General features: G+C 41.1%; 1 protein-coding gene and 1 pseudogene across 1 annotated transcript; both read right to left on the bottom strand.

Annotated features, from left to right (window-relative positions):
* Positions 1–1451: 1451 nt before the first annotated feature.
* LOC104447533 (glucan endo-1,3-beta-glucosidase 1-like) lies at positions 1452–3973 on the bottom strand. The gene is given in 3 exon segments (XM_039314006.1): positions 1452–1784; positions 1972–1999; positions 2623–3973. Coding segments are annotated over 3 exon segments (1557 nt in total). The 3' UTR covers positions 1452–1606.
* Positions 3974–6858: 2885 nt separating this feature from the next.
* Positions 6859–19541, bottom strand: LOC104445621 (annotated as a pseudogene).
* Positions 19542–20566: the final 1025 nt, after the last annotated feature.

The following is a 20566-nucleotide window of genomic DNA, read 5'->3' as shown; positions in this document are numbered from 1 at the left end:
TGTACTATAGAGATACATGATTAAATAGACGCGTGTATCCATGAGATTCATGAATAAAGAGATACGTGAATCCAGGAGATTCATGTATCCAAAGATACGTGAATTCAAGAGATTCATGAATTCAATAAATACATGAACTAAAATATACATGAATCTAGGAAATTCATGAATTCAATAGATACGTGAATAGAAAAATTTAGGAAATCATGAATCCAAAAGAGATACGTGAACAGAAAAGACGTATCTTAATTTATTGGCTTTCGTTGATCCATTAACCATAATTACAACACAGTGCTCATCATCATCATCATCTTTGTCGACCATAAGCTTCCTGCCGCTTGATCAATGACAAAAGTTATTCCAATCAATTTCTCTGGCAATGTCATGGTCGACAGCACTCATGGAAACAACGACAGTAGAAAGAAGAAGAGCAAGGAGAAGAGCTCTGTTAAATGTATTAATTGTTCTTGACAGCTTGGGAGCTTCACCAAGTCAAAGCCACCGTACTTGGCCTTGTTGAACCCAAGCCCCACAGCTCTAAATAAATAAGCAGCTAGAAATGGAATCTGCTGCTTAGACACACTGCAGTGGTCCATACCCATTAAAAGCCAAGGACGGTCCAATACACGCTCTCTCGGTTCTCAACCACATCACACACAGAGAGAGTCCCCTAGTCCCTTCATTTTATAGGTTAATTGTTACCATTTCATTCATGAAACGAGTTGAATTCCTCTAGTTAAATACAGTAAGGTCTTCTGCTGGATCTACATCAATTGACTTATTTATATTAGACTTGAACGATTCCCAAAAAGAACAAAAAAACAAAGTAATTTAGAATATACGAAAGGTATGTTGTTCCCGGTTGGATCCCACCGTCTCTCGCTTTCTTCTTATTTTTCTCGAGGGTGGGGAGTAGGGACTGTCTCCACCATTCGGTGACGTGAGCAGCAATCAAACTTGAGTCTCTTATATTTTTAGTTATTTTATAATTTTTTCTTAATTTTGTTTGGAAAACTAACTTTCATTTCCTTGAGTCTCCTGGTATGTATCTTCCATATTTTTGCCATTTTGCCACCGGCCTAAATGAAACTAAAATTGCAGGCCTCTTTGTAAAATCACCATATTTCCATATGTCGCAAAGGGAGCACATATCATACAAAAGAAAGTACTTGTTCCGTGCTTTTGAGCTTTTGAGTTTAATCAACTTTATATTCTCGAGCAGTAATTCCTCGAGCCGTACATCGCATGAAACTCAGAGCACATCTTTCCCGTTATGATTCGACTTGAAAGAGAAGAGGCGGTGTAAAATTCAGGAAACAGAACCAAAAAGAAAAGAGCATCGAAAAAAAAAAAAACAAAAGAAACGGCCATGGCGAGTCAGAGGAAAGATGCCCCGAAATTGCAAACTTTAAAAGAACAAACTCGTTACATGAATGTACACAGAAGGAATAGTCAGAATCCTCAAACACGCATCTACAACCTATTTCTGTCCTAACTTTTCGTGAAATTGGGGGCAGATGTTTGAAAAAATCTGATCTGAATCAGGGGAAAATAACAAATGAATGAATCTCATCCAACCAAAGATCCACGGTCATTGGTCTGTAACTTAGCGTGGCATCAACATGGGAATCGAAAAGAAAAGGGAGAAACGTGTGGCTAGAAGAAGTTGAAATGCTCTCACCAATGCACCTATCCCTCCACTTCTTGAGGTGATGAGCCCTAATTTGTTGGCTGCACAACTTGAGTCGGTGGAATTTGCCTGACCTGTGTTGTTGCTTTCCTTGCTGCACCCAAAGTTAGGCATTACCCGGTAATGAGAACGTCAAGAGGGATTCTAATCAAGCAATCTTCTATGTTTTAACACGTCCGATGAGCACATGCATAATGCAATATGTGGGGAGAATGAGATTTATCGACACAAGATGGCATAAACACAAGAAAAGAAAGTACTGAAGAAATGGCCTTTCTCACCTTCCTGGAAAGATACAGTCTCCATGACCTGAATTGAAACAATAAAATCGTCAGATGGGCTCAAAACTTTCAGAAGCACAGTAAACATTACCAAAGAGGAAAATAATATTTCTTATTAAGATCTTGCAAATGCTAATTTTTCAATTAGAAGCATCGCACAGGAAATGAGGCATCTCTACTAAGTTTATGGTCACTTAGGAGTCTTCCAGCTCAACCCAGATAAGGAAGATAAGAATCATCGTGTGGCCTAGGTAAACGGTTAAATGACAGATTGAGAAGTTTGGTTGACCAATAGTACTCACCAGTCTATTATCCTAAGACCAATCCAATTCAATGATTAGAGCTTACGAAAGGTGCATTCACAAGGAAGTCCTAATGCCAACTTCAAGAACTACTACTTCTTCACAAACCCTTTAGTTACATTGACTAGTAACAGGATGTGCACTCTTAGGGCTCAAGTTTGAGAAGAAAAGATTCATCCAATTTAGTCATACTTCTTACTAAGACGAGTTGTAATCTTGCTCATAGGGAATCACACATTCGCCAATGAAGTCATAGCCCCTTACAGGCATGGCCAAGCAGGGGCATGACACAAATCAATATCTATGCAGTTCAAGAAAGCAACATGGAAAAAGAAAGAAGAATGCCTACTGGGGTCAGTAGTGGTGATCATAGCAGCACCCTTGAAATCACAAGACCCAGCAACTTTCCCTTCCTTCTGGTAATAACTATCAAATGCATACGAAGCATGGCTTTTCACATTGTTTGGCTTAAAACAACTCTCTCCTGGCTGAATCTCTGTGCAATTTGCCTGCCCAGGACCACATGCCCAATCCAGTGCTGCTTGTAATGTCCTTGAATCTACACCGCCCATTGCAATACAGTATGTCTGGTTGGTTGTATCATTGGCCAAAAAGCCACCGGTGTCTGATACGTGCAGCAAGTAAGCCGGTGTCAAGTCCCCATTAAACAACCCCCAACTGGCTTCAGATACTGGAGGTGATCTAAGATCCTCATTGAACAACTCAAATATGTACACATTGGACGTGAGCTCTGGATGCAGAGGAGTACCACTTTTATCAAGTACATGTTTAATCAAATTTGAATTGTAAGTATCAGCATAATCAATGGTTGCATAGGGCTCCTTTTAATCACCCTTCAAAGGCTATCCTGTCTCAGTCACGAGAACTTTGACATCCGTAATGTTAAAATTCTTCATCGAAAAATAGGCAGCGTCAATCATCGCATCGAGCACATTAGTATAATGAAGCAAAGGATTGGGATCAACCATTTCTTTGGATGGAGCTATTGGCCTGAAGAGCGAATTTTCAAGAGGAACTACACCTTTATTCTCCATGAACACATAGTAAGGGTGCAAATTCATCATCAATGGCGAGCCAGTCCTAGACAAGAACCGCAACAAAGGGACTATCACTGAACTAAGGCTCTGGTTAAAGAAAGCTTGAGAAGGCGGGAACGTGTCAAGAATCAGAGACGCGGCATGTGGGGTCGAAATCTTAATTTCATTATGCAAATTTGCAGCTACCAAAGCGCTGTAAAGGAATTCAATTGCAGGCACAAGAATGGGAGCATAAGAGGGTACTGTGGTCAAGACCTCATCCCCAACTGCAATGCCTGTTATTAGGGTTTTCGGGTAGTAAGCAAGAACGTTTCGGCTAATCCAAGCTACAGCCGTGGCATTCGACGACCCGATTGCAAGAATCTGGTTGTTGGGAACACTGATGATTACCCGAATTTTACTGCGAGCCAGAGCTGTGAGAATGTCCGGGTTCGCATCGTAGAGACGCACGTGGGCGATCTTCTGCACTTGAATTTGCAAATAAAGCAAGGGGATTAGTACTGAGGTTCCTTTTCTTTCTTTTTTTGTGGGTTCATAATTTAAATTCGAGATGAGGAGGAGGAAGTTGGGGGCGGTTGTGCCGGCGTCCCAGGCATCACAGAGAGAGAGAGAGAGAGAGAGACCGAATCCAAGACTCAACATCGTCAGCCTAGTCAACCGTAATTGATCAGATGACCTTGCAAGCTCGACGGATTCGGTTGGTGGGCTTTGGACACATTTCCGATTAGATTAATAAATGAAGCTTTCGAGTTTTCCAAACTTTTGAACTCTCTTTCCCTCTTATGTCATCTTTCGATTGATTCCCTCGCATTCATTTCGACTTTCCTGCCTCTTTCTCGATTGTTGTCATCCACCCTTTACTTGGTAATCTCATTGTCACTCCCGCAAGCGCTTCTGACCACAGATTTTCTAACAAAAGTGTCGGGGCAGGGGTGATCTTTAGGATCCCACATACCCGACAGACGCTCAGGATCTTTTCTCGCCCTATATATGGACGTGTAGACTGCGTTGGCATCGCATTGAATCATGATTCATCAGCCATCTTATTCATAATTTGCAGGAGTCGAGAAGAGCCAGAAAGCAGAGAGAGGGGGAGAGAGCAGGGGAGGAGAAACGGAGGAGGCTTTTCCTGGTTCTGGTTCTGGGTAATGCTCTGTTCCCGTTCTTGTTTTCCCCGTTTCTCCGTCATGCATTCAGTTGAGCGATGGATTTTGACGTAAGAGTTTTCTCGATTTATCATTTGTGGGTTCTCGATAGAATAGAATAATTGAAGTTGTCAGATGACAAGGTAGAAGCTTTGGAGTGTAACATGGAAAGGCTTGTTTTTATCCTGCTGAAAGTTGTAAAATAATATGCGGCAAACGGTAAAAGAGATGATCGGAACAGTCACTAGCCTGACTTTACTGATTTGGATTGGTATAAAAAATTATCCTTTTTTCGTGTTTGGAGGGGAAGGCTTTCAATCATTGTAACATTTTTGTTCATTTCGAATAAGCAGATTAGTGACTCTTTCTTTGGTTTTTCAGAAAATCCCGGATTTAAGATATTGCTGTGGTTCCTCCCGAAGGGTGTGTGCGAGGGAGGGATAAGATGGAGGAGGTCACACCAAAACCGTTAAGACAGAGCTCACCGAATGTTGGCGCACGACATGGAAGACGCCATATATTATGAGGCTTGCACTGTCGGCTGGAATTGGTGGAATGCTGTTTGGCTATGACACAGGTAGATCAAGCTCTTGCCTTGATTTATTTCCATTTGCTACGATTTACAGCTAATTAAAGTGGATAAAGGAAAGTTTAAGCTTGATCGGGATGATTGGCAGTCCGCCATGGTGCTTTTGTTCTATCAAATTCTTTTGCTAGGTCGAGTTTTGCCATAAAACTTGTAAATAAAAATAGTTTGTCTTTTGATTTAATTGTTTTCTTACTAAGGTATGAAACAAGTTCTTTGCTCTCTCATTGTGAACCTCCAGTGAGAAGAGTGGGTAGTCTTCTTTCTTTTAAACTGTTTAAACCTTTTCTGTTCCCATTTTGCTTCTCTGTTTCCACTGGCCTTTTCTTTTCATTTACTTTTTCCTCCATCCTAGTTCGCTTATCAACCTAGAATCGGACCCCATAACTTAAGACAAAATGTACATGAGATTCTGTAACTTGGTTTTTAGTACTATTGATGTTAATCTTATCAATGCCTGTTGTACATGCTCCCAGTCCTTATGCTTGTCGCGGCAAGTAGTCACTTCTTTTACCTTTTTGAGTGTCTGCCTCTGTATTAATTGAGATTTGGCATACAATAGAAAAGTATCACCTGTTAAGAGGAATGAACACTCCTCGTGTTGTAAATCGGCGTCGCAGCGGAAGCGGATCGTGCATTTTGCAATTATGTCGGGAGCTATAGGAATCGATCGAAATAAAACGAGGAACAATAAAGGGATAAGGACATTAGAAATTTACGTGGTTCGGTCCGAATGTCGGAACCTACATCCACGGGGAGAGCCAGCAAATCAATCCACTATAAATCGGAGAATTACAGGATTACAATCACACATGCACTCAAGTGTTTCCCAGTCTTACTTTATACTCGATACCCACGGTGTTTTAACAATACAACTCAATGGACTCGACTTTTGCACAAAACCTCTCTGAGCTCAAGCCTCGCACTCTCTCTCTCTCGAGCTCTTTTCTCTCGCTCACTGGAAGCTCTTTTCTTTCGCTCTGTCTCGAGCTTCAGACGTCTTCACCTTTATCGGTTGAAGGGAAGAAAAACTTGTATTCCACAATTGTCAGAACGGTGCCGATCGTCAAAGCATGTGCCTCCATGCAATTAATGTTAGCGTGTGAGCCGAGCAGCATGTACTGACACACGTAGAAGAGCTTCTGCCTTCTCTCCTTCTTTATCCGCAACAAGACGAAAGAAGTCCACAAAAGTTGAACAAAGAGAGGGAGAGAGTTCGGCGCCTACGAGATAGTCTTCTGAAGCCACAAGTGTTGACCAATTTCTTTTCTACGTGCATGCATGCACATGGCCATGTGCGTGCATTTAATAAGGTGGAAAGAATTCGCACGATCAACTCTTCAGAAGATTTCATGCTGACAAATGACAAGGCCACAAAAATCAACACATGGTGTGGCCTTCATTTTCAACGGTAGAAGCTCGTATCTAGGGCTGAATCCTTTCGGCTTCTACCACGCGATCTTTATTTTAATTAAATGCTCCTCGGACGTGTTTTTTCTCATTTCAGCATGTAAATGTTTTGTGCGTATCGGGTATCGTATAATGGATTCAAACTTGAGACATAATTTAAAAGACATCACAACCAGATCAAGAATGATCTACAGATGGATTCCGAGCTAAGACCAGTGTCATATGGCTTCAAGAGATTGCAGCGTGGATGTGCTGCCTCCAGAAGTAAAGCATAGCAAGTGTAATGAGGCAGGACAAACAAAAAAACAGAGACTACGATTGTAATAGTATCAAGAAAGCCAGAGTATCATGGCTTTCACAAAGTAGTCTCCGTTAATGAGTGTTATTGCTTTTCCCTTTTCATCTTCTCTGGAAGTTAAGGACTTTGACGGAGAAGGCAAAGACAGCGAAGAAGAAAAGGTTGAAGCCAATAAGCACAGCCACTGACACTCCAATCATGCCACTGCCACCATAGCCAAGACTAACCTCCAGATACTCTTTCACACTGCCCTTGAAAGAAGGTCCAACAATCTGAGTGTCCACATCCCCAAGCTGAGAGGTGATGACACCACGAAGAGTCCATGCAACTGGGCAGATGTAGTAGAGCCATATCCACCAACCCGGGATGTTCTGCAATTAGTGCACAAACTGGGTCACTAAAACCTGGCAACTTGATTTCTTAGGTTAGGAAAACAATCTCCTTCCAACAGTGAGGATGTAAGTGCTACAGTGTCAGACCTCACATCGTAAGTGAGATTGAAATCCAGATTTACTTTTCATCAATAGGTACCCAGACTTCAATTTGCTCTATGAACATATTATTAGGAGCATCTTTTAATCCCCTTACCAGGATGCTCTATTCTACTAATGGCATTGAATGCTAATTCAAAAAGAGGCAGGATCAAACTTGTCTCATTATATGCAGAAAGAAGAAACTCAGACCATGTCGGCAGCAAAATGATATTTTTGTTGTCCATCCAGTAGATTCTAATAGGAGGAGAGGAAGCTCTTCCTCACCACCCCCAGTGATATGTGTGCGCACGCGCACGTTGGGGTGGGGGGAGAGAGAGAGCAATTCTCATGGGTGCTTCAGTAGTCTTTGCAGTAAACAAACAAAGATAATGGGGTGCTCATTCCAGCCTCCTCCATTACTCATCAGGTTAATCTAAAGGTTTTGTCTTGTTAATTCTAGAATTGTTTCATATGACTGGCGGGAAATGCACCATGGAGGCCAAGGAAATATGCCCAAAATCAGAAATGAGAGAGACAACATAGTAAGGAGTTTCTGACAGGAAACAGTCAACTTACTGGTTTTGGGACAAGAAATCCTGACAGAAGATTCCATAGAGAGTAAAAGGCTGAAGAAATGACAGCTGCTAAATGCGGTGAAGGAGTGAGACCAACAGCCATCATGCCGTAAAAGGTAAAGTAGGTGAAGGTAAGGAACATGAACACAAGAAAAAGAAAGAACTTTCCTGCAACAAAAAGTGAATAGTGGGTTAACCACTAATTTTCAAGCTCAAAGTAGATTAGAAAATTCAGGAAGATCAGAAGTTTCTCACTTGCTGTCCTCTCGAAGTTGACCATGAAATATGTGATGAGTCCATATATTATGGTTTGCACAACCACGTACGGAATCTCCACAAGGCCCTGGAGCGAAGAAGTTAGAGATGTTATTTTCCACTCCACTAATTTTTACAAATCAACCTCTTTCAGTATGAAAACTTACCTGGGCTGCGGCATAGGCCAATGGGGAGTACATTCCAGCTGCTTTTTCTCTATAGAATACCGTCCTTTCTATGGAAACAATTGGTTGTACAGAAGAGGCATTGTTGACGCCAAGAAACAAGCATGATGCATAAAGAGCTCCATAACCACGAAAAGGTCTTGAGGCGACTCTCTGCATAATGTTAATTCGAAATGTGTTTTACAATATAATCAAAGGACTGCTAAAAATATGTCTAGATTTAACAAAGAAGACAGGATCTCTATTAGTAGCATTGGCCTCAAGAATTAGACCAGACTACTAGAGACAGAAAAATCAAGAAAAGCCGAATGCCACCTGGACAGTCTCATCTTGAATTTCTAAAATTTCAAGATGTGTTCTCATCTTGTTTGTCAGAATAGTTCACGACCATTTAATGAATTAGTCCACAGACGCAAATAGAGACTTGGTTTTCATTAATCCAGAACATGGCCACATGCGTGAGATCTCTGTAGTTGAGTCCAGAGCCAGCAAATTGCCTTTACAAAGAACGCATATCTAAACTCATCATATGATAAATGAAATTCCAGCATTTGAATTTTGACGACCAAAATGAAAAGATATTAGTGATGCCGAATGAGATATTGCTATCCATATCCCAGCAAAGAACCTAAATCTAATTTTTGTCAACTTCATTAAGATGAAAGCTGCCAAACATCATGGGTTCTGGCCTCCAAAAGGCACATCCAAAAGAAAAAGAAATTTTTGTGCTTCCATGGTAGAAGGTTCTTAATTCTTATCCCTGCTAGACAGTTCCCAGCTAAGTATCTTAATTCTAGAGGACAATAAAAGCATAGCTTACTTTAACTTCATGTTTTCTTATGATCAGTCAGCATTAGAGTGGGGAGGACTTGAGAAACAGAAAGTTATTTTGTTAATTGATAATCTATGGCAAAAGTAAATGCCTTGCCTGAAAGCTTCCAAAGACAAGAAAAGAAGACAGTCTTGAGAAGTTTGTATGAAATTTACCTTTTGAGCCAACATTCCAAAGACGGAGCCTAAAATCAGCGCACTTAACGTAGTGAAAAAATCCTCACAGCATTGTACTGTGGACTTCTCCAATAGACGAGATTTTGTTTCCAAAGACAAATAAAAAATTGAGAGAGTTTGTCCTGTGAATACATGGTGTCAAATTTTAAAGGCCTTGAGCCAGCAGGTGGGACACTTGAGCGTTCAATCGTAGCTTCCACCTCCCTGGAGCAAAGTGAAGAAGAGTTAACAATGGATAATTGTGGAAGGAGGAGACAAACTCCAAAAATATGGGATGAATGGCGGCCACAGATTTCTGCCCACATAGCTAAAGTGATGTTAAATTAGATCACCTAAACTGATCCGAATTTCTGTAAATATCAGCAAAATCAGCACCAATCTTCTGTTCAGCAGCTGGTGTAGTAACCTCAAGCATCCAAGTTGCTGGATTATAACCACTTCGGATTGGGGTAATTCCATTGATGCCCTGCATAAAGGAATACGATAAAGACTGTTATCTGTGCATAACGAGATTTAACAGTCATTAGGCAATCTGTCTAGTTGACCAAAACCTTAGCATCCCATCAAACATAGTACATTACCACATTTAGTCCCACTTCCCTTCTCTGGGCCCCTCAGTACAAGAAAAGAACTGTTCTGGGCTAGGAAAAAAATTAAAAGCACAAACCAAACTATCAGTTACCCTGCATGAAGCAGCAGCTGCTAGAAATTTAACTAGGAGAGGGCGACAGCAAACCCAAAGATTTTGGCATCTAAAACTGTCGGAAACTTCAACCTAAAAGTTTGAATTATTAGATGGAAAATAGAAATATACGTACACAAATTCTGCCGAAACCCCATACTCAAGCAATGACGAATATACTTTAACATCCCCCATCACATGCACGTCATAACAAAGGATTGCAGAATAATTGTCTCGCTCGTGGAATAGAAGAATAAGGAATCACTTCTAAAAGAAACTATCAGGAAATCCTACCTAAAATCCTAAGCTTGAAGGTGGAGGGAGAATGCATGAATACACGACTCCCATAAACCCCATAGACAAGTGACTAAAAACATGGAATTAATGGATCGGATAACTTAATGAAAATCCATTCACAGTATCAAATATTAAATGGGGAAAGGAGGTGGGAACTTGCTTGATACCATCAACCTAAATTAGGCGGAGGGAAGTCACAGAGTCCCACTGAAACCTCGTAGATAAACATTGGGAATATACTTCAACATACAGAGAGACCAAAAATGAACCGTAAAGAGTAAGACAATTTTTTTTTTACCTGAAAATAGTCTATTAGGGTCTGTGAATGTGTTCCAAGCTTGCCACCATATATAACACATCCTCCACGTTTCATGAAAAGCAGCTGTGATGAAATAAAATAAAAGCTGCACCAATGTAAGGATCTGGCATATTAAAATAGTCTTGAATATGACAAATTTTTTTTGTCCTTCTAACCTCATCGAATGCTTCAAATATGTCAATACTTGGCTGGTGAATGGTACAAACCACAGTTCTTCCAGTATCAACAGTATTACGAACAGTTCTCATCACAATAGCTGCTGCTCGAGAATCAAGACCAGAGGTAGGTTCATCCATAAAGATTATAGAAGGATTGGCAACTAGCTCAACTGCAATGGTTAACCGTTTCCTTTGTTCTGTTGATAAACCTGAGCTACCAGGTAGACCAACCAAAGCATGCCTAAGCGTATCAAGCTCAACTAATTTCATTACCTCTTCGACAAACTCCTGCAACACAAGAGATCTTGTCAACAATGAGGTAAACTGGATCCAACCATCGTTTTTGAATGTATTAACTTAACCCCTGAAGATTCACCGCTTTTTTTTCTTTGCTGACTTCTTTTGGGAGGCGGAGGCTGGCAGAAAACCTGAGAGACTCCTCAACTGTCACTTGGGGAGAATGTATATCATTTTGTTCTACATATCCAGAAACTCTAGCAAAAGTATGCTGCTGTTTTGGGTGACCTGATATCCTGATATCACCTTCAATATATCCACCTGTTTTCCTTCCAGCAAGAACATCCATCAAAGTAGTCTTACCAGCTCCACTTGAACCAACCAATGCAGTGAGTACTCCTGGAGAGAATACTCCACTAACTTTCGACAAAAGCTGTAGTTTACTTTCTGGTATTCCTTGTGAACGCATAGCCTGTCAATTTTAGCGATATTTTTCGCCGCATTACACTTTATCATGTAGAAACTGGACACAAATTAAGGCATTCAAAATTACAAAAATAGTTAATGCATATGAAATCACACCTTTGGCATGTCAACAAAGTAATTGACATCATGGAAAGTCATTGTTAATGGCTGAAATGGAAGAATCATGCCCTTCTTCTTGTTACCCTCCCCAGAGGATGTTGGATTTGATCTTGATTGCGTACCATCCCTGCACACCCATCACAGGTTTGCAACATTACCGTGCCAAAGTACAGTGCAACATTGATGAGGAAAGATAAGTAGAATTTATCAAAACACAATACACATCCTCTATTATGAAGATAATATACTTCTACTAACCAATGCCCTGGCTGGAATTTTCTCCAGTTTCATCCACGGGAATTACAGACTGCGCAGTTATGATAGCTGTAAAAGGAAAATGAAGATCCTCATTAAGCACATACTAGCTAGATCTTGAAGTGACCCAAGAAGATACTTAGCTAGCGAGCAAGTTGTTCCTGAATTTATATAGATGGCAATGGAAAGATTATCAGACTTACGATTAAGGTAAGCCAAAGCTAAAGTCACAATATTGTTGAAGAGCAGTGCATAAAGCAATAGAACCCCAACTCCAAGCCAATACCAATGACCACTAGATGGTAAGCTATGTGACTGAAGTACGTTGTAGCCAACTGAATTATTCCCATAGGCAGATTTCTGTGGATTAACCGTTGTCAGGAGGATTTTACTATTGGGACAAAAAAGTTGTAAATAGCACCCTCAAGTAACATACCTCCATCCATCCTGTGGCAGTAAATTCGTTAACAGACATTGCATTTTGCCCATAGGATAGTGGGGACACCCAGAAACCCCAGACCCACCATGGCTTGATCATGGCTGAAAGAAGGGCCACAAAATCAGCAATCCAATGACATTCTACTTGCATCATGCCATCCAAGGCACACTTTTCTTGTAGAAGAAGGACCAAACTTACACTTTGGAATAATAAATCCACTCAGTAAGAATATAACTAGCAAGGCAGCAGACCCAAAAGTATTTGCAACGACCATGTCTCGAGCTATTGTAGCCATCATACGGAAAAGACCCAATGCCATTTGGTGCACTGCAAAGAGCAATAGCATAAACCGGAAAAACCTGAAACAATAAAATAAAAACTGTGAAAAGATTTGCAGGATTAGGAGAACCTATATGAAGGAAATTGAGCGGAAAAACGTACCTCCCAACACCAGGAGCAAATCCAACAGTGTAGTATACTACACAAGACCACACAACGGCCTCAATAATAGAGTATGGGACACGTAGAATCCAGCTGGAAATGGACCATGCCCATGCCGGATAGAAGAAATTATCTCTTTGCTTGTAGAATACAGGTAGCCGAGATATTGTTATCGGCAGCTCAGAAAATCCATTAAACATCATGTGTATTAGCCCAAAAAAAAGGCAGGATAGGTAGAGGTTGCCATTTGTCTCATCAGTGGGGTGTACTCTTGTCCGTAAGAAAATTGTGCAGGTTACCAGTCCAACAAAAGCAACCTTTAATATATGAAAAAGAAACAGTGAAAATATAACTGACATAAACAACAGAAATAATTGTTTAGAAGTTCCAGATATATAATGCACTTAAATTCAGGGAGAGTAAAGAAGAAAGCACCAGAGTGGTAGCACAATAATTTTGGATAATGGAGTAATACTGAGACATCATGTTGCAGTTCACATGTGACATGAATGAGTGAACTATCTCATAAACCTAATGCAATTGAAGTTACAAGAACAGTGTCGAGAGCAGTGTACTCAAAATACAGTTATACCTGACAAGTCCTAAAAATATACAGAGAGCCATGCCTGCCGATTAGCAGCACTTCTCGGGCAAAGCATGTTTTGAACAGCTCCCAACTTGAGACAGCAAAATTCGTTTTGGACAACGCATTAGGATGGACATTTGAAGCCGCGAGATCAGGCTCGACAGAGCTACCAAATCTGGACATTCTAAATGCTTCTGCGATTTTGGAAACAGGTAGAAACTCGTATGGTCCTGATGGATCCGCCCAATACTGAGCTTGATCCTTTCTGGAAGTGACCTGGTGATAAATAAAGTTAGTCATAGTCTAGGAAGACAAGAAAGTTGTTTTATTATGGCAAGTACCTCCTGGAGAAAATCCGCAATTCCCTTACGTGGTGGCAAACGAAAACCTAATGATTCAAAAAATTCTAACACGTCCGACCGAGGTCCTTGATATACAACATGTCCTTCGGACAGTAGCACCAAGTCATCAAACAAGTCAAATGTCTCCGGGCGGGCTGAAGAAGAGCCATTAGGACAGTTGCTTCCATTAAATGAACGAAATTCCTGACACATTTAACGATTTGATACGTCGTAGAGCTATCTAGCCCTGTGGATATTTCATCCATAAATAAAGTCTTCCTGGGTCCAACGATCATTTCTCCTGCGTCAGAGATACAACAAGCATTAATTTGGTTGATGAATTTATTTTATACCAAATATATTGGCTAAGTGTCCAACTTAATCTCAAATAAGAAGCTCACCCGATGGCCCATGGATTTTATCAAAGATGCATGTGAATTGCATGGGTTTGTCAGCCAATGGAGATTTGGCTGGGTGATGAACTTGAGATGATATTTGAAACTAAGTTGGCCACTTCATCAAGATCTTATTTAAGGCAATGTTCGCTCTAACCCTCTTTTAAAAAAAACGGCCCCACTTCAAAAGCTTTATTTGAAATTTTGTCTTATCTTCATTTCCATGAATATCACATAATATTATTTATTCTTTCAAAAATTCCGTCTTCTTAAAGCATGCTTTGATTCAAGAATATCATTATTTGAACTTAAATAAAAGGTCAAAAAGTCGCCTGGGAAATTTTTGAAAACTTTTGCATATTGTAAATTTGAAGAGTTAAGGTAACTTGTAGCTTATTAGAAGCTGACAAAGAGTCAACAAAAAGTGAAAAGAGTTCTTATTGCAACATGTAGAAGTGACTTTTAATTCCTAGATGGAAAAAGAGAATGAAGAGAAAAAGTGAAGGTTTGCAGGAAATATAGATATTCCTGAGGACCATTGAAACCACCACAAAACTTGTGACCATTGCAACATTAGTTTTCAATATATTGTTGACTGTCACAACACTTCCTTTCAGTACTTTCTGGATACCATTCTCTATTCATTTCGATCAAGAGATATGTACGAAAAAATCATTGTCGATTCTTTTAAGTGCTAGACTGCAAAATTGCTCCTTTGGTTTGCAAGGGCCACACTAACTTGATTTCAAACATTCTTTCAGAAAAAAAAAAAAAAATTGATAACCGAGAAATCCGCTTGAGCCCCCTTCGGGAGTCACAAGGCCCGCCAGTGCCTGATGGCACCTTAGGACCGACGCCTATAACTCGAGAAAGACTAGCACAGGATCCTAACACCATGGCCCCCCACTTACACCGCTTACAACATGTTAGCAACCCATGGATTCAAACTCTTGACATTAGCGATGAAGAAGAGACTCTAGTACTTACGCAGCTGCCCATGGTTGTGTTTTTTCAAAAAAAATTATCCTCAAAAGAAATGAAAATGAAACTAAGATGAATAGATGCATTTCCCCGAATTGATTCAGTTGGAGAGACACTTCCAAGACCAAAATCAAGTCTAAGCGATACCTGCTTCTGCACTTAATGTTCAAGTGAACAAGCTCACCTTTATGCCTTTACAAATATTAACAGTATATCAATCATCAGTGATATCATTTTAATAGTTCAATTCCTTTTGCATTTTGAGCAAAGCTAGAACAGCCTCCATATAATAAATCAAGCGTGTAAATTTCTATCAGCATGGCACAATGTACGATATATATGCACGGAGGAGAACATACCCGTTGTGACTCTTTTTCTTTGGCCACCTGAGACTCCCCTGAGCATATCATTCCCGACGAAGGTGTCCGCACAAATGTCAAGACCAAGCACTTTCAAAACATATTCTGTCGAAATACTATGTCTTTTTCCACCAACGGATGATGCCTGTGCAGATGATATGCAATCTGAGATTACTGGGATAGAAGTCGAGAATTGTGCTAGGAGGCAACGTATTCACGGAAATCAAATATATACCTTCATAAAGGCATCAATCTCTGGACTTGGACGTATGTTCTTTTCATTCTCTAAACGGGCCAAATCTTTCATATATCCTGCAGTCACAATTCAATAGGACTTGACGAAGGTAGTCATTTCAACCAAATGTGCTGATATGTACTCGAGCACCGCTTATATAAGTCTATTGACAAAATAATCAAAACATCTAGCTGAGAAGAAAATTCCGAGTATAATTAGGAGAAATTAAAGAACTCTGGCTCGAAACTTTACAAGAATATCCTACATTCACTCTCTACCAGTTTTTCAAATCAACCTAACAGAATTCTGCCGATATCAATACACAGGTTGCAGCAATGACAGTACCCAACATACACCCAAAACTGCGAAATAGGATAGTGGATGACTGACAAAAGAGAAGCCCTTGAGACGGACATTATATAATGATGGTAGAATCAAATCAATGAAATTAGTTTCACAAATGTACTCGTGCCAAAAGAAATAAGTCGGTGGCTGAACAAAGGATATGCACAGTTCTCTTGTAGAGAAAAGATAACTAGAAAGAGCAACATGTGGATTCAAGTGTGATGTCGACCGTGAAAGAGAGAATTTAGGGGCACACTCCGTATTCGCGGGATGATCAGGAACCAATCTCTACTTGGTGCCAAGTGCCAACTAACGCTAAACGAGTGCACGTTGGTCAAATCAGGAAGTCACAGGCATTACCCTATCAAGGGAGCACTCAAACTTGCAAAAGATCAAACATTTCCAGAGTATCACCTGCCCGAATCTGTTTCGAGTCCAAAATGCATCACTTTTGACACACTTAAACAGAAACAAACTCACAATAAGATGACTAAAACCTTTGAAGCAAAAGTACCTGCAAAACCTTCACTTGCACCTTGACATCTCGCAGCAAAATCAAAGGTTTCTCGAACAGTTAACTCAGCAATATGATTATCCGTTTGGCTTATATAGGCAGAGGTCCTTTGAACGCAGAAATCACTGAGCTTATTCCCATTATAAGTGATATTACCACTTTTCTGGAACAAAAGCAGACATGATATCAGGGGATCTATCAAGACGCTAGTTGTAGTCTTTCAATAACAGATTGAAAAGAAATCGTATCACTTTTAGCACGGTAGGAGGTTCTATACCGAGACTCATGTAAAATGGGGGAGAAATAAGGTTCTGTACCGAGACGCATTCTTCTGTACCTTCTCCTGAAGTCCACTGTTATTTACTTTTGCAGTACGGTTGCGCCACTCATTTGTTATTAGGGCTAACTTCTTCTGAGGTAGTCAAGTTTGACTTAATAGCTTATAGAGGGGTACCGGGCTAACGCTTTTGAAGACCACAGTACGCACCTTATTCTAGAGAGTACAAATATGATGATTTTGTCGCAATTATGGGATTTTTCTTTCACAGAATTCACAAGTAAAATTTAACGGCTATACTCTCACTGCCCATTAAGAAATAGTCTTGTTACTTGTACTTCTTTGAACAAAATATGAAACTGCCATTTATTTTTATGTCTAGAAGTTCTACACCAAATTCTATGGCTTCTATAAATGAGAAAATATTACATTTGGGATAACTTTTCGAGAAGGATAATAGGACAAACAAATTTTAAGGTAGTATGGTGAAAAAAATGAAGTCATTAAGGCTGGCTAAAGTATTGTCCTTGAAATCATTGGAGGCTTGACCCAGAGGCAAAGTCTTGGTTAATTTACCAGGAAATAAGTAAAAAAGAGATCAATCGGAAAGCTAATCCTATAGGAACGAACATTCCTATGACCAACCTATATATTACAATGCGGGGGAGAACTACTGGCTACTAAAATAATGTAAATTTCACTGGCTAAAAACTTTACCACAAACCAGCTATCCCGAAGTCGAGTATTAATAAATTTCACTTCATTGGGTAAGTATATCTATGTTGAATGCATCTGAAAGCAAGTATATGGTAAGGATATTTTACTGATAGCAAGTCATTATTATGGGTGACTGATGATATATGTTGCATCAATAATGACTCTTTCAGTTCATGCTATTAAATTTTAGGGGAAAAAAGGAGAAGAAAACTGTCGCCCAGAAAGGCGGGTAAAGAACATAATTTTATATGGAAATTAGCCACATGAGATGCCGCCCGGATGATTTTGGCAAGTCTTTCAATCGAAAAATTATAGTAAAATAATAAAGTTCTTACCTTCAAATTGGCATCGAGCTTCCCTGCCAGAGCTAAAAGCAACGTGGATTTTCCAGAACCGGGGGGACCTAGAAGCAACGTCATCCTGCATAGACCCCATGGAGAAATAAATAAATGGCTTGCTCACGGGTGGACACGACACATGCTACCGTGTAACGGGTTCATCCAACCCAGCACGCTGGGAGTAAATGCTCTTCTGTTTAAATGCACACATACGGCCCAATTACGCGATGCACGTAACCTATTTTTAGACGTATTACGCGAGCTGACGAGGGTCCGGTCGCGTTTAGTGCATAAGTTCGGCGAGTCTACTAGCTACGAGGACGAACCCGTCAAAAGAATTTTGTTCCCTGAAGAGAAGCTCGTCAAGTGGGGATTATTACATCTGCCGGAACACGTGAATTCCTAGTGCTCTGGCAAGACGTGGCGATTGCATCCGTGTTTAGGCTCTTTGAAGTTTCGTGCCGGTTCACAAGAGTAATATTAAGAATGCTACACGGCACTCTTACGTTCATATTACTTGATATAGAACAGGAATTAGGTAATTTTAAGTACTTTGAAATATTCTTGTTTCCACATTGTAAAAAGAGTGCGCATTAAGCTTTTAGCAAAAAAAATGCAGCTAACATGATAACTTGCAAATAATTCGGGTGAAAGAGGTGCGAGCACTTTCTCGCTCGAGGCACAAGCTCTTAGCGCATTGAGTTCTGAGCACGGTAATATTAAGTAGCAAGATGCTTTGAAGTAGATATCGACTAGCAACATGACTAGCACCATTTTCGTTACCTTCCAGGCTTGACGGCTCCGCTGATGTTCTTCAAGATCGTGAGCGAATGCCTCTGGGGTCGAAATATCCTCAAGCCAGTCAGAACGTCCTGCCATGCATCACCCACGCAACAGATTGTTAACGTACGAAGTGTAACACGCCACGTGAAGGGAAGAAAAACAGCTGCAGCATTGCATGATATGAAACATGAGAGAGAGAATAGTAAGAAAGGACCTCGATCATGTTACGAGTGTAATTCACCAACGTAGGCAAAGCTCTCGAGCCGCTTTGCACGCTGGCTCCGATGTTCAGATTCTCGAACCTCACTTCGACCTTCGGCACCTCCAAGCCGACCCTGACAGATCGTTTCCAGAAGAAAAGTCACGGATTCAGGAATCATCCTATCGATCGAGAGAGAGAGATCGCGATCGCACTACTGGATCGGTTAGTGCCGCGTGCACAGGTTCGGCGTCCGCAAAAAGAGAAAGGTCACACACTACACGTGCGCCTTTATCGCCCAAAAAGGAGATGATCAAGAATCGCCAACACGCAAAACGCCAGTCGATCCAGAGGACGGACGGCGCGTCTAGCATGAGAACGACCGACCATCGAGAGTTTCCTGAACCGAAAAGAAAAAAGAAAAAAACAACGTGGAGGTTTGCGTTACCGGTCGAGGCGCTCCTTCATGGCGGAGAGGAGGCGGTGGTTGTCCTGGTCGTTGGTGGCCAGGGCCTTCCGGACGACGAGCTCCCGGTCGAGTCGGTCCAGCTTCCGCACGTCGATCGTCTCCGTCTGGAGCAGCCCGCCGCCGCCGCGGTGCTTCGACGGCGTCCGCGTGAGGAGGGCCATGTTGGGCCGCTTCTGCGAGGGGAGTCGCTCGATCGCCGCCCACAGCAGCTCGCTCTCGTCCTCCTCCACCGACTCCGCGTTCGACGGCCGCGACAGCGCCTCGCGCCCGCCCTCCACCTCCACCTCCACCTCGAAGAACTCGCTCCCGTTCGATGCCGCCATGGCCGCCTCTCTCTCTCTCTCTCTGAAATGCGAAAAATCGGAGGGGGATTTCTCGGGGAATGGGGGATGGCGATCTCAACAGATGATCGCCCGGGAACTTTTGAAGGGGTAGAGGGGGCGGAAAGACGGAAGTGCCCCTAGCGGGTTGCCGGAAGGGGATTATGGGAGAATGCAGGATCGCAACAGAATTCGCTAGTGCTAGCTTACGAGTAGAGACGATCGCCCCGGGAACTTTTGAAGAGGGGAGAAGGGGCGGAATGACGGAAGTGCCCCTTCCCCTTCCCCCCGGGGCTGAAGTTCTAGAAGGGAGTTGGTAACGCAGAAGCTTGGGCATCGTGTCATCGTCTTTGTCCCGATCTTCCGAGTCAGCGTGTGGACGGAAGAAAAGAAGCACGTATAAAATCCGATGCGAAATGATTAATATTTAAATATTAAAACAAAGCTTATGCTTAAACTAGAATAACGAGCCTTTAAAGTGCAACTTGATTGTACCACCGGCGGATCGTCAAACCTTTTTGCCCCGATTGAAAAAGCGGATGTACGATCCCTTTTTTCCTGAATTTGTTGTGCTTTTGAAAAAATATTATCCACGATGCTATCTTTATTGAATAATTTATAATCCTGAATATTATTTAAGAAATGCCAATTATTACTATATTCAATTGTAAATAGTATAATCATTTCAAATTACAGTTAACAAAATTATAAAGTCATCCACAGCCCATAATGGACGCTTTCTGTGAGGACGGCTCCCTATCTGAAATTTCACTAGAGAATGTAACGGGAAAATGTCCGCTGGTGGTACAATCAAGTTGCACTTTAAAGGCTCGTTATTCTAGTTTAAGCATAAGCTTTGTTTTAATATTTAAATATTAATCATAACTTAATTTTACATGTTAAGTTTTTAAGATAGCTAGCAATAATATTACAAAATCTCTCACCCTTTTCAATAGAATTATACATGCAATATTGAGCAAAAAAAGGGTAGAAAATAAAGGGGCTATGAGCGGGACAAACATAAACCA

This window comes from Eucalyptus grandis, chromosome 5 (assembly GCF_016545825.1).
Source record: "Eucalyptus grandis isolate ANBG69807.140 chromosome 5, ASM1654582v1, whole genome shotgun sequence".
Taxonomy (NCBI): Eukaryota; Viridiplantae; Streptophyta; class Magnoliopsida; order Myrtales; family Myrtaceae; genus Eucalyptus; species Eucalyptus grandis.
This window is presented reverse-complemented; position numbering and strand designations above follow the sequence as displayed.